The sequence below is a fragment of the Astyanax mexicanus genome, chromosome 9, assembly GCF_023375975.1.
Source record: "Astyanax mexicanus isolate ESR-SI-001 chromosome 9, AstMex3_surface, whole genome shotgun sequence".
Taxonomy (NCBI): Eukaryota; Metazoa; Chordata; class Actinopteri; order Characiformes; family Acestrorhamphidae; genus Astyanax; species Astyanax mexicanus.
This window is the reverse complement of record NC_064416.1, coordinates 26,356,285-26,371,144: the sequence shown is the minus strand read 5'-3', so window position 1 is coordinate 26,371,144 and position 14,860 is coordinate 26,356,285. Positions and strand designations below refer to the sequence as shown.

At 39.1% G+C, this 14,860-nt stretch overlaps 1 protein-coding gene across 3 annotated transcripts in view; it reads right to left on the bottom strand.

The window, feature by feature from the left end:
• The window catches only part of gnao1a (guanine nucleotide binding protein (G protein), alpha activating activity polypeptide O, a), a 113,597-nt gene that overhangs the window by 11,698 nt on the left and 87,039 nt on the right, over positions 1-14,860 (bottom strand). For 2 of the 3 annotated variants that reach the window (XM_022679723.2, XM_022679724.2), the window contains exons 5-7: positions 6,219-6,347; positions 3,604-3,733; positions 49-202 (exon numbers count right to left, since the gene is read on the bottom strand). In XM_022679723.2, the coding sequence (XP_022535444.1) occupies positions 49-202; positions 3,604-3,733; positions 6,219-6,347 (413 nt within the window). The remainder of the gene's footprint in view (positions 1-48; positions 203-3,603; positions 3,734-6,218; positions 6,348-14,860) is intronic. The other variant, XM_022679722.2, reaches the window with a different exon arrangement.

The following is a 14,860-nucleotide window of genomic DNA, read 5'->3' as shown; positions in this document are numbered from 1 at the left end:
TCTGACAGAATGGAGAGAATATCTCCTCTGGCTGGATGAAGAATTTACCTGTGTACTCAGGGAAGCAGATAGTTAAAGGTGATTTCTTTATTTTCTCCTCAAATATGTCCTTCTTGTTAAGGAAAAGAATGATGGAGGTGCTTGTGAACCATTTGTTGTTGCAGATGCTGTCGAACAGCTTCAATGACTCGTGCATGCGGTTCTGCAGGATAAAAATATAATAAAAAAGAAGAATCAGTCAGATTTTATTCAGCACTTTTACCATATACACAAGCAAAGATCAGCTCATTATGTGCTATGAGAATAGTAAATATGGACATATAACAGTGAAAAGACAGGAAGTCATAGATACATTTAATAAATTAATAATTTAATCATTCATTTATTCATTCATTTATATGAATTCATTAATAAGAATGCCACATCCCCAGGGCAAGGTGACATATCGTATCATTTCTATATAAACTATAATAGAATAATGGGAGCAGAGTGGGGAACAATTTACACTAATTTCTCCAGATTATATGTTTAGGCTAAATACATGGTTCTGGATAGGATAATTATATCAAATCAGCGTAGCTGGAAGCAGGCACTCTGGTCATCATTTCTGCAGTAGTGGGAGGACACTCAGTGATCAAATCATAATTGATTTAGTGCTTCAGCGTTCACAGCTAGTTCAGAGACATCTACTCAATTTTAAAAGTTGTGTACTTTTATCCCCTTGCTCCCCCCTTTAACCACGAACATCGAGAACATCACTGCTGAAAGAGTGATAAAAGATTCATAATTATAACACTGAGGTGCAAGCGCGAAGAAAAGAGTGCTGCTTTCAACTCGTGTTAGTTTAACAGATTTAAAGAATTGCAGGTGGCAGTGGAAGCAGAGTTCATACCTGTAGTCATGTTCTGGCGGATGGGTCGTCTGCAGAACCAGTTTTGAGGTTTTGTGATTGGCGATTGGTTAGAGAGCAGAGCCGACGGCGAGAGATGAGGCAGGAGAAGAGCCGAGACGATCGGAGGGAGAGGCGGAGACGCAGAGGAGGCGGCAGGGAGCCGCGAGAGAAGGTCGGCGTGACCACACAGGCGTCATATCACAACACATCTCCCCACCCACCCATAAACACATACTGTCTTCACAGGGAGAGCGAAGAACAGGCAGAACAGTTCCAGGGTTTGAAGCGCGAGGAATAATAGCACGGATCCAGAGGGAAACAGTAGTCAAAAAGTCACACAGCCTCATGCAGATCACAAACAGGGACGTGGATTTGGTGTTAGTTGTGAGAAGAGATATGCATGTGTGTGTGTGAGTGAGTGAGTGTGTTTGAGAGGGCAAGAGGGAGGAAAGGAGATGGAGAGAGGGAGAGAGAGAAAAAGAGAAACAGAAAGAAAGAAAAAGATAGAGTACAGAAGACTGTTGCAAAAGTAAGGTAAGAAGAATGTGTGGGAATGATTGAGCGCAGTGAAAGTGTAAGTAGCATTGTGTCTGTTATGTTTTTAGAATAAATTAAGAAACAAACAATAAAGCTTATAGTGACTGCTTCCATCTCCTGTATAGTTAACAGTTAACAGACCTTAATACAATTTCTCTCAGTGATATCAATATGTTATGGTGTGGCTTGTGTAAATTTGATCAGGCTTGTGCATATATACATAGATCACATTTACATTAGAATATTGTTACTACCTCCTTGTTTCTGCACTCGTTTTAGCATTTATTTTCAGCTACACTAACCATACAGAAGCACTTTGTAGTTTGAAAATTACAGACCATACACTTGAACCCCCTTTTACTCTGTTCTTTAATGTATTAAAGGCCCCAAGAGGACCAGCAGGTATTAATTGGGTGGAGTGTCATTCTCAAACTTAAGGTTGGTTTATACTTCTGTGTTGAGTCAATGTGTTACCTATGGTGTAGCCCATGTGAGTGCCCTTCTGTTAGTAACAGTTAAGAGAAAAGCAAAAGACTAAGAATGTCAATAGGTTTTTTTTCTTTAACTCCATTTCAAATGTGTGTTTCACTCACTCTCAGTTTAATTTGTAACATATGGTGCAGTCTAACGTCTAACAATTCAAAGCTCTTTATTTAAGACTGAAGTAATTGCTCATTTTCACTGAGCAATGACAGACAGTGCTGTGAAAAAGCATTTACTTCTTATAATACCAAATTCCTCTATGATTAAATTATATACTAGTACAGGCATATGTTCAGAAAACAGTCTCTCATGAAGTTCAGCAGCACTGTTCCTCTGAGAAAGCTTTAATTTTACCATTTAACATTTAATTTAACATTAAAACTGCATTATACTCTATATTCAAAATTAATTTAAGTAATTCCCCAAAAATCTCCTTCTGAAACTGCACATTTAACATTTAGAGATCATGGTAACTGGCTCCATGATGGAGCATTGTGCTTGGACCACATGACTGTCCCTTCGTAATACAATTTGAAGAGAGAAGTTTGACGCTTGTATGTTGCAATATGCAATAAAAATAATTGTTTCTGCATCAGATTAAAGCTTGATTGTCCTGGTTGTTTAAAAAGAGAAATGTACAATATTTAACTTTTTGCCACCCACTATAATAAGGCTATTTTTATATGAATTCCAGATAATAAAATATGTTTAAATTAGCCCACAAAAGCTAATTATTATTATTTTTTATTATAATGATCTACCCTTACTCCCAAACATAAATATAACATTTATACAAAAAGCATATTCAGAATTTAACAGCAAATTCACCGAACAGTTACAGCTTTGCTTGTATGAGCAGTGCTGCATTCATAGAGCTGCAGATCTCTCTGGCCTATGCTAAGGTCAACATTCTTGATTTCACAGTAAGAAAAGGACTGGGTAGAAGTGGCATGAGTGGGAAGCAAATAACACTGATAATAAAAATAGACCTGGGCAATTTTTGAACATTTTGAGAATAGTCCGTTCCCTACATATTAGAGTTTAACCACCATTCTGATAATAAAACATGACGGTGGTTGTGTCACATTGGAAGGATGTTTTAATCCAGTACCAGTTCCTTCTGCTTTAAACTGTGATCAAGTTTATGTTTATCTTTGAATTGCAAGAATTTAAAGATGGGTTGACCCAAATTTCTTTACAACTATGTGGAAATCAGTTATGTTACATATATGCAACATTATTGAATTATATACCAATTTTAAACAGCATAGTTGCTTTTTCGAGTGGGTGATTATAATAACTTTGCACTTTAAATAAATGAAAATAACTTGTTTGTTGGTTGATAAGGTCTGCTTTGTTTAATAGTGCATCTTTTGATAAAGTTACTTATTTACAACACTGCATGTTGTATCATTTGACTGTACTTGAGGCTGTATAGGGTTTCTGTGGTATCTGTGTCCATCAGTACAAAGAACAAGCTGTAAATTAAGATTTAAGCATTTTCAGTATTATTTCCTAACAAATACTAAACAATAAGATTTTTTGTAGAATTAATTTGTCAAAATCTATATATATATGATTAAATATGTAATAATTTACATAATTTTAATTACCTATGATAAACTGTGTGCAGTGTATTCACAGCAGATCTGAGAGCATATATAGAAGTGAGTGATCTGTGTGGAACTCACCGTGGTCTCATCTTCGTGCAGCACCTGGTCATATCCACTCAGAGCCACACAGAAGATGATGGCGGTTACATCCTCAAAGCAATGTATCCACTTCTTCCTTTCCGACCTCTGACCTCCCACATCAAACAGCCTGCGAGGAAATGACACAGCATGATTGTAAACTCTCCCACTACACACCACATGCTCTGCAGTGCACTCCCCTCAGGTGGGATGTGATGAGTTACATAAGAAAAGTAGAAACCTCCACCATGTTATTACTGCTCACATCTCTCTCAATGTTAGATCTAAGCCCTAGCATTTCAGGGTGTGTTCAGGTTTAGCAGATTAGCAGATTTAGCAGTTCTAATAAAACAAATCCTGGTGTGAGTGCACTGTGATTCAGTTCAATTTCAATATGAAGGCAGAAGCAGGCAAAAAAAAATAAATAAATAAATAAAAATTAAATACTAAAAAAAATAATATTAATTTGACCAAATGTTTGTACTCATTTTCTAATAAATACATTTAGCTATGTTAAATTTAAGTACCCCCTTAAACCCATGCAGCTTGTCTAGAAGTATTGCCAAAAGGATAGAACTCTCTGAAGCAGATATACATAAACTTATTAGCAACATGCCTAATACTAATTTCAGTGTTGGAATAAATTAGTTGGGATGCTAACTGGTTTTCCAAGCTGGATTGCTCACTAACAATATCGCTGGCACTGCACTTTTAGAAAGAATATGTCTTGTTCTGTGATGTAATATGGTATATGAACACTATTATGCCTGAATATTACTCTATATAACAGACATACAGCTGCTGGCTTAATGTGGTTCTTGTTAATATTGTAACACCTGTAGATAAGAAAACAAGAAAACCATATATACCATATCATGCTGGGCACAGATGAAATTTAGCCTCTGCCTTTAAGTCAAGTCAAGTCTGTGCACTGAACACACACACATATACACACCAGTAAGTACACTCAGAGTTAACTCACAGTGGACAGTGAGCACACAAACCCAGAGCGGTGGGCAATGAGGGTTAAGGACCTTGCTCAAGGGCCCTGCAGTGGCAGCCTGCCAAACCTAAGTTTGATGGTCTGGTGCTCTAACCGCCAAGTCACCACTGTTATATTGTGATATATATGTTGGTATTTAATTCCTGTTCATTCCTACTTTTAATTCACATGAGAACATTTACTGAGGCAGTTTTTAGATAATATCTCATGCAATTTTAAGACTTTCAGTATTCACTATCAGAATTTACTTCTATTAAGTAGGCTAGAAGAACTTTTCTCAAGTGTTTCCTTAAGTACTTCTAGTTGGGGACACCACGCACTGAACATATTGTGCTCTGTGTCCTCATACATGAGTTCAATAATAACTTAATTTGCTGAATCAGGCCAAAAAAAGTAAGCGATTCATTCCATTTTCTACAGCAATACGCTCCTGAATAAGCCACCGTACAAAAAAATGTATTCCACACCTCGTACTAATTATTCCAGCGCACAAATTTAGTTGATGCTTTCTCCTGGTGCCTGTCCACTGTGGTCTCTGACCCTATTCTGTACAGTACGGCTAGTATCTAGGCCAGTGGTGAGAGAATTTCAGCTGGTGAGAGTTTCATGCTGTGTTTTTACAGCCTGCAGAACAGCTCTTGTCAGTTTTTTGCCCGAATTAACACATTTATTTTAGTCTCTTTCGTTTATAGAGCTGGATTTACTAAGTGAGAAGGTGAGCGAGGGCTCGCAAATGTGAAGCAGCAGCTGAAGAAGAGCTCAGACAAACGAAGAACAAAGAGAGGGAGAAGAAGATGCATGTATCAACATTTACATCCGATCCCCTCATATCCAACCTTTGCCAAGGTTAATGGTGTATTCGCTTACAGATAATCATGTTACTATAAATGCATTCATTCTATAAGGTTGATTGCAATAGCAAGCACGGCGGTCTAAAATAAAGGGGATTGGATTCTCAGCCCGGAAGTCCTTCTTCACAAATGCGTACTAAAAATATACTACTGTGATACTAAAGGTCATCCAAATGATTGATTTGTTCCTTTCAGAAAAAAAAGTTACAATATCAGTTCTCTAGACATCTCTTGAATCTTTATACTTAAACCACAATTAGAAAAATGTGATAGTACTTGTTACGTGTTCTATAGTACTGTAACTAAGTAACTAAAACTACTATCGAAGCAATCATAGATATGCAAGGTTATGATTTCTCTGGAACTGAGGTGGATACTCATTTAGACGACACCTACATGCAAAAGGAAGAAGAATAACTCTATGATGAAGGCAGAAGAAGCATTAGGTCTGCTGCAAACTCATGGATCTACGCATTTCAGCAGGTGAGCGGGTTTCATCAAGGTGTTAATCTTAAGGGCTACAGCTTGCCGATATTGTAAACATGTAATTAAAAATTGTGTTACTGAACAGGTGTGAAGCTCTGGCTCTGGAGGCCAGAAGTATAGCACAGTTTGAGCATTTTGTCTACCAACTGCTACGTTTATAAGGGAAATTTCCAGCAAATGATGCTGGACTTAGACCAGAATCAGACATCCCAGTTACTATCAATGCAGAGTTAGAGTACAATATTTTAAATAGAGAGAATTTTAAAGTGGCATACCTGAAGTGCAGGTTCTTGAAGGTGAAGTGGGTCTCTACAATCCCAGTGGTCTTCACTCGGGTTCTCAGAATGTCCTGCTCTGTGGGCTGGTAGTCTGCAGCACCAATCCTATCTAAACTATCTAGGTAACTGGAGAGAAAAAAAGAGACAGAGAAGAAACAGTTTAAGAAGTGATCAGAAAAAAGGGAGGATTACACAAAACATTACATTTACTGACTCTAAAAACAAAACAAAAAAACATAGTATCAGTTTAAAGAAACAAAGATTACATCACACTGTGATTTTCAGCCCAATTTGAACCCTGATTTTACCCTTCCATCACATTTCCAATCAAAAACAATTTCCTTGTCCGGAAGTGACTCAGAAGCAATTGCTGCGCAGATAAGCAGCAGTGAGTCATTCCTTAACCTTCCAATCGATTTCCTGCGCTGATCAGGGTCCCTCTAACATTTTTTTAACGTTTGATTTTTATGAATGAAACTGGGCGTCTCCTCCAGAGTAAGTGGAGTGAATGGGCTTCAGCCAACAGCAGGAACCAAATATCTATTTTTAGGTCCCATGACATTTGGCATGTCCCGTGGATCCCCAAGGTGGTTCTACTTGACCTATGGGATGTGTGTGGTGTCTCCTGCACTGAATGTGGATGATTTCTGCCAAAGCCGTCTTTTGTCCGCACTGACAATTCTAACCATCCAACCATCCATGGCCAGGGTTCAGCCTCACTCACAAGAAAACACCTCAAAGGGCCACTTCAAGGGGGTCGGTCACTTTCCATTTTTTTTTTAAACTGCTACCCCAACCCACTGTATATGATAATGAAATTAAATACAATTATAATTATTACAAATTATATCAACTGCATTTTTTTTACATAATATTCTATTAAAAATTCTGTACATTCAATATAATCTTATATCTTCAATATAAGTCCTTTAGTGTATGATTAGCAATCATGTGTATATCGTTGAAGACATGATGCTAAGTGTGAGATACGCTCTGATTTTCTAATCTGTTGGGACATTTAAAGGCATCTCCCTCGTTCATGTATATACATACAAAAATGCCAACAAAGGAGAAATCTGGTACACAACTGATACAGTGCTGATATATTCAACCTTCAAACATCCTAAACTGCTTCTACTTTTCAGCAGAAACCGAGGTGACAAAAAAAAAAAAAGATAAATATGCAATTTATCTTTGCTGAAACAAGAAACATTAAAAAGCCTGGTGCTGGTGGAAGGCTCAGGTTGCAAAACTCACAATACAACAACAAATGTTGACATGACAAGTACATTTCCTGAGGGAAGCGCAAGATGACTGTACAAGCAATGTAGTTGCCACAGCCAAACAGCTGTTGCTGTGGTGTTGCTGGCTGGCTGAATTTATTGGTAGATGTATAAATACTTTATTGAAACCCACATTAATGTTGCAAAATATCCCAGGTAGTATGGTGCTATGGCATTGCCAAAGTACTCCAGGTGGTTTAGCTTGTTGTCTGTATTTGAGGTTTGTATGTTGTTAGACAACTAAAGTTTGCAGAGGGCTTTAAGTGGTCCAGCAGGCTAAGCGCTGCCACAATGATCAGGAGATCACTGGTTTGAATCCTGTTGATGTAGCTTGCCATTAGCTACCAGAGCCCTAAGAGAGCACAACTGGCCTTGCTCTCTCTGCCTGAGTAGATGGCACTCTCTCCCCACATCACTCCAAAGGGTGATGTCGCTCAGTGTAAGGCCTCTGTGAGCTGATGTATCAGAGTCGCTGCGCTTTTCTCCGAGCGTGCTGTGATGCTACTCGGTATTGATGCATCAGCATCACATGTATCGGAGGAGGTATGTACTAGGCTTCACTCTCCTGGTGTTGGGGCATCACTAGTAATAGGCAGTCCTAATGAGTGGGTTGGGTAATTGGTTGTGTAAATTGGGGAGAAAATAGGATTAAAAAAAAAAAAACATTCTTTGCATCTGTATCGTGCAAAACGAAACTAAACACATACATAAATTGTCTGTGCTTCTGAAACGCAGTAAAAAATAAAAAATTACACAGATAATTATTTACATAGTTTTTCAGGGGTTAAAAGCTCTACAATATTTACTGAAATGCTCACACACTGTGCAGTAAAAATGACACATTGCATCCAGTAAGAAATAACATTACTGAAGATATCCAGTGATAATTATTTTTAACACCCCAGGTAAAACTTATCCAGTCAGAGCAGGGCTTTAATGTGACTGTTAAAGGGTTAACAGGTTATGAGGTAACCTTGCATTACTTGGGATCAATGACCAAGGCCTTAAAGCACAAGTGACTACTCACACATCTTCCCTCTCCATCTGCGTTCGCTGTGGTGTCGCTCTCTTCTCAGTGACCAGTACGAAAGCCGTAGGGCTCTTGGGGCAGCTGTAGAAATCTACAGCCATGTGCTAACATTCCACTGCTGCCGTCACCTCATCCCCATAAAACCCCTCCCCCCTTGAACATGCGGAGCATAACTCTGCCTAAACCTGTCCGTGTGAGCTTGTGTATTAATCATTAATAAATGAGAGATGAATGTTTAATAACACTGTTGCTAATATGGCACAGCCTGTGCCAAGCTGCCACAGTTGCAGTGGCACGGTGCCAAGGCCCCATTGCAGCTCATTAGTTCCTTCCCCAGAAGACTCGGGTGGTGGAGTCACAGGCCGCAGCTTGCTTACTTACTTACGACACGAGTTGAGAGAACGAGAGGATGGGAGGGGAAAACAGAATGAGTGTGGCGTGGAGTGACGTGGCATGGTAGGGGTCACTAGTTCCAGGTTACGTGGGGCACAAAGATGCTTTTAAATAGATTCTCGCAAAGGAACAGAAATCAATCTTAAGAGTTTACCATATAAAAAAAAACTCATAGAAAAATAGTCCAACTATTTATAAGGTTTGACCCCTTAACCTTTTTTTTATTTAATTAAAACTTGGCATTTAAAATATGCTATTAAATGGAATCTCCCCAAGGACCACATTGCCTGCAATACACCTCACCATCTCCAGAGGGTGCTGTAACTGAATAGAGTGGCTCATTGAGATGCATTAATGTTTAATTGGTGAGCTTGTGCCCTGCAGGGCTGCTTAAGGGCACAACGCTCGCAGGCTCTTTCATGTCTACCTGAGAGCAAACTGAATCATGAACTTCCCAGATAGAGCGGAAGCTAAGCGCCCACCACCAGATGACTCTTCACATATTAAGAGGAGTTCAAAGGCTACCAGAATATTCTACCTTCTTAGAATCCTTTAATTTCTTTTTTTTTTTTATTAATCAAGAAACAAGACAGATGCAATCTGACAGCTTGAGGAAAAGCGGATTCTATTTCTGTATGTGTGTCTGGAGATTGATTTTACCCCACGTTGTTTTCTTAGCTTTATCTTAATATTTATTTTATCTTCATCTTATTCTAACTCTCATTTATTCAATATTACTTTTTGTTTTTAAATTTTCTTGTATGTTTATTTTCCTCTGTTGTTCTTATCTACAGAAATTAAATTCTTTCAATCTCTGTTTTTTGTAAATGCTAGGCTACACTGAAAATGAGTCAAAATAAAGGTTGATTCATTCATTGATTCATTGACAGTTGACAGTATGAACAAGATATGTGGAGTAGTTCTCTTTTTTTATGTTTCCTGCTGTGCAAGTCATCATAATAAACAAAACATTACACATTACACCAACAGCAGTGCAAAGAGAATTGCAAATGAGAATGCAAAAGATGTTCAGAGGATTCCATGGTATTTATCTTAATTTTTCCATAACAAACATTGTTCATATGGTGGAGCATCTGCATATTCTGCAATATGTAATAAAAAAACATGATTTGGTATAAAATGAGTATTTAAGAGAAGCAGGGTCTCTTAAAAGCAAAGCTGGGCAGAGGTTCACCAAGTGTCTAAAACTGGGGAACAATATTAGAAAATGTTCAACAGTTAAAACTTAAACAACTTAAAACTTATTCTGGAGTACATGATATCTTTGAAAAGCATCTGGAGAATCTGGAGAATAGTGGATGCTGGTGGTCTTCCGGTCACCAGGAGGCACCGCACTAAACACAGGCATGATTCTATACTGGAAAACATGACTCATGAAACATGGGCTCATGAAACATTTCACCAGTTCTGGATGGTATTGATATATGATTTTTTGTTTGTATGATACAAATTTTACTTGCGTGTGTGGACTGCATGTTTTTCACAAAAAAGTGATTTATGCTTTAGCAAGCCTGCAGCAAGGTAAGGTAACATCCACAGACTTTTGAGGCACCACTGAATAAAATTGGAGCGTTTCTGAACATTTCCTCATTTATTCTGCAGCTGCCAGTACATTGTGGCCTCTTGTGGTCCTCAAGGTTGCTCGTTATTATTCGACACTGCTGAAAAGCTCATCATCAGAATGTGTCAGACAGCCGTCGACACACCTAATGCTTTAGCCACATCTATGATTGCATTCATCAACACTCAGATTAAGCCAATGCTCTAACAAATCCAGCCTGAAACAGCACACACACACGGCGTGATGATGTTAGCTGTGTGTGTTTCTTCCTGTGGGGTGCTGAGAAGTGTTTGAGAAGTTTGAAAATGATAGCCTATTTTTAGATGCTCGTCTGAAGGAAAACGCTTCAGGTCAAAACTGCCCATTATATTATGTTTGTATAAATTTCAGTAGAACTCCTGACAATTCCGCAGGTTTATATAAATGTCTTATCTAGCTTGCATCATTTAAAGCATTAATACATGTGGGTGGAAAACATCATTGGCTGCAGAACATTTTGACACTAGTTCTAAGTAAATAACCCCACATCATGGACTGATTCTGGACATGTTTGGGGGGTGGGGCTCATTATTGCTGGTTTGTTTTCACACATAAAAACTTTTCCTGAACCGTGGATTAGGGGTGTGCCACATCGTATCGCACGTGATATCACTAAAGGATTTTAATATTGTGAACGATATTATACCCTAAAATATCGTGCCATATCACCCACCCCTAATTATCACATCTGGGTTCTACTTTTTTGCAGTTTTTAGCAAAAGAAAAATTCACACTGTTCTAATTTGCCATTATATATCTACTCGAGACAGATTATATCTGTCCAGTCTTATTTATTTTACTTAATCTTGGATATATGGAGATATTATATCTCAGTTAGCCTTATTATATTGCATGCAATAATAAAATTCAAAATAATTTTTCTAATTCAGTGTTTTGTCATATCGCCAAAAGTATTGTTATCGTGAAAATACCATAAAATATTGTGATATTATTTTAGAGCCTTATCACCCACCCCTACCTAGCCTCAATACCTGGCGCATTTGGCACAGATCACCCAAGATCACCAATCTCATGAGGATCAGATGACAGTACCAGATGACCGTTTTCTAGCTTTTGTACTTGACCCAACATACAGAATTGTCAAAGCAAGCACTCCCGGGTCTAGAAAAATGACATTTGTAAACATGCCCTTTGTCGCATTGATTTTTTTTTTATAAGAGAGAGAATTCAGATGCAAATAACTCTTCTAAAATCAAATCTAAACCTTTTGCAAGCTCTTTTGTCTAAAACTACTAGAACAATCCTCCGAAGTGATGATGGATCACATGATCCATTATTTGGTTACTAGAAACAAAAAATTTGTATCACTGTCCCTCAAGTGCGCTGAAGCCAGATAATGATTCTACAGCATAAGTCACCATAGCAGTCAATGGTTTACATACGGTTCTTCTGAAATGTATTATTTAACCCCCACTACAAAAAAGGTTTATTAGCAAAAGTGCCAAAGTTTTAGCTGTTTAGCTGTCAATAACATTGTGAAAAAACGGCAAACTCAAACTGCATTGGCTGCTTTAGAATGATCATGTGACGTAAAACTAGGCTGGATGTGGAGCGAGCTAGACATCTTCTACCAAACTACTTCTTAGCCTGGGAAAAATGAGTCCGAAAACCTATGAGGAGCTTAAATTAACTTAGAATATTTATATATTTACTGTGTTTCACATCAATATCGCACACCACTGTATTATGCTACACATAATTTATCAATTCTGTAAAAGATTTGTTTGGATTCTGTAGTGGTGTAGATGCTGTGGAGGGGATGTAGCAGAGATGCAGGGGGTGGGGGTGGGAGACAGAGGTGGCTGGGTGCAGCGCTCTCTTCCCCTTCTCTTTTTAATATGTGAAGTTTGTATGCCTCTCCACTCAGGGCTGCCTGCCAGCTCTGCCCCTCCCCTCCCTTCCCCCCTCTCCCTCTCTCGCTTTCTCACTCTCTCTCTCTCTCTCTCTCTCACACACACAGACACACACTCTTTTTTTTCTCTCTCTCTCTTTTTCTCTCTCCACCTCCATCCTCCCTCCCTCCTCCCTTCCTCTATTGCTTCTTGAGTGCTCTGCCTGGCAACACCTCTCAACAGCCAGCCTGCTGTCTGCTGCTTCCCATCAGCACTGAGAAGGGGAGAGGGGGGGTGGGGGGGCGACAGAGAGGGGAGCGCGAGAGAGAGAGAGAAAGAGAGAGAGAGAGAAAGAGAGGGAGATAGATAGAGGCAGAAAAAGAGAGTGAGAAGCATGAGCAAGTCCATTAAGAAATGGAAAGGAAATAAAAGAACTTAAAGGGACCCAGTGCAAAATGCAAGGGAGAAGAAAGGAATGAGGAAGTGAGGAAAGAGAAAGATAGAGAAAGAGAAGAAGGGAAGCCCAAGAGGAGAAGCATGTGGAATGGAAAGTGAAGCGAAGAGGCTGCTGATAACGACGTAAAAGCTTCCGAGAGGATAAACAATGACAGGGCGCCGGGCCGGGGGCCAGAGCAGTCTTGTCCCAACACCCCTCTCTGGCACAGCCTCAGGATGCAGGTGACAGCCGCTGCACCGTGGGCCTCATGGGTCGGCGGGTGCAGCTGTACGCCTGGGACTCATCCGCTGGCTCTCTCTTTACAAAATCGGACCTTAAAGCGTTCAGTTAAGGCGTGCAGGCTAAAGTGGCCCTCGGGGTGGAGGAGGATGAGCAGGAAGAGGAGCAGGAGCATGTCCACCACGATGCTGCCCCACAGGCTGGGTGCTATGAAGGTCAGTGCGCTGCACAATGCTGTGGAAGTGTTATACAAGCCCCTGGAAAGAGTGACTCGGACCCCATGAAGCGTGCACAATTCTTGGAGAAAAAAAGAAAAAAAAAAAAAAAACTACTGGTTGTCAGAGCTGTGTTAGCAATCTTACAGACACGTGATGGACATCCGACCAACTGTGCCCTGAAGGGACTCGCATACACACAGACACACACACACAAAACACACGGAAAAGGGTAATGTGGCCATTGTGACTAAATGGGTCATCAGGATAAAGATACCACGTCCTCGGCACTAATGGTAGAACTAAGGCCTTGGAGCAGAAAATGCAAGCTTGTATAAATATATATATATATATATATGTGTGTGTGTGTGTGTGTGTGTGTGTGTGTGTGTGTGTGTTCACGTGTGGTGGAGGGGGCTTGTGGATTATGTGCACACTTCTTCCTTTAACATCCGCTGTATATCTGTGCGTACTTTCCTACCAGCTTTCCAGTGTGTGCTCTTCAAGCAGTCCAAGAAGTCTGACACTCTGACACTGCTCAGACTCCAGCTCAGTCTGCTGCTGCGTCACACTTCAGCATGACCTGCAGCACCAGCGTCCAAAAACACACCAGCATATTCCTGCAGGTCCCGACTCTAAGCTAAGAGATCATCTAAGAGCTCATCCTATCCATCCAGTCTCAATGTGATAGAATACATTCTCTAAACATTCTCCAACATGAGACCATTAATGAGTCAGTGGTTTACATACAGTTGCAATTAGGAATCACTGAATATTCTGTACATATTTGGTGTATATTTGGTATATAAGTAAATAAGTGCAAAGAAAAAATAATTTATACCAATAAATAATTGTAAATCAGTTTACATCAAATTTATATCAATATTTCAAACTGCTGTGTCAAATAGTTTCTTTCAGCAGTGGCGGCAGGCCCACAAGCTGTACAGGACTAGGATAATAATTTTTTACAGCCGAGTATGACTGTGTACACATGTATATATATATATATATATATATATATATATATATATATATATATATATATATATATATATACGTATATGTATATATATATATATATATATATATATATATATATATATATATATATATACACTTAAAATTAAACAATCAAGAGCATTATGCAATAGTGCAATGTAACAGTTAATTGGGAGAGTGACAAAATCTGCAAGTAGTCTGCAAGTAAATTATGCTTGGATAAAAAAAATAAGGATTTGTTTTACTCGATGGACACGCGTTACATTTTCCCAGTGTAACCATGTACCATGAGCCAATCTTATGAGACTTTCAGAGAACAAATACGAAGCAAACATATGGTGTAAGATTTGATAGATAAAAACTCAAGGATAAAAATTTCAAAGTGGACAAAAGTCCAATCAGGGTTCAGCAGACACTTGGGGGCTTGCGATCCACGAGCACCATTAAAGGGCACTATGGCGAGTACGAGTATAAGTACATTAGCATGGTTTTTGGAATGATACTAATACCATTATCTGTATTTATGCCTCCCTAATAGTAGCCATAGCTGAGATAAATAATTTAGCGTC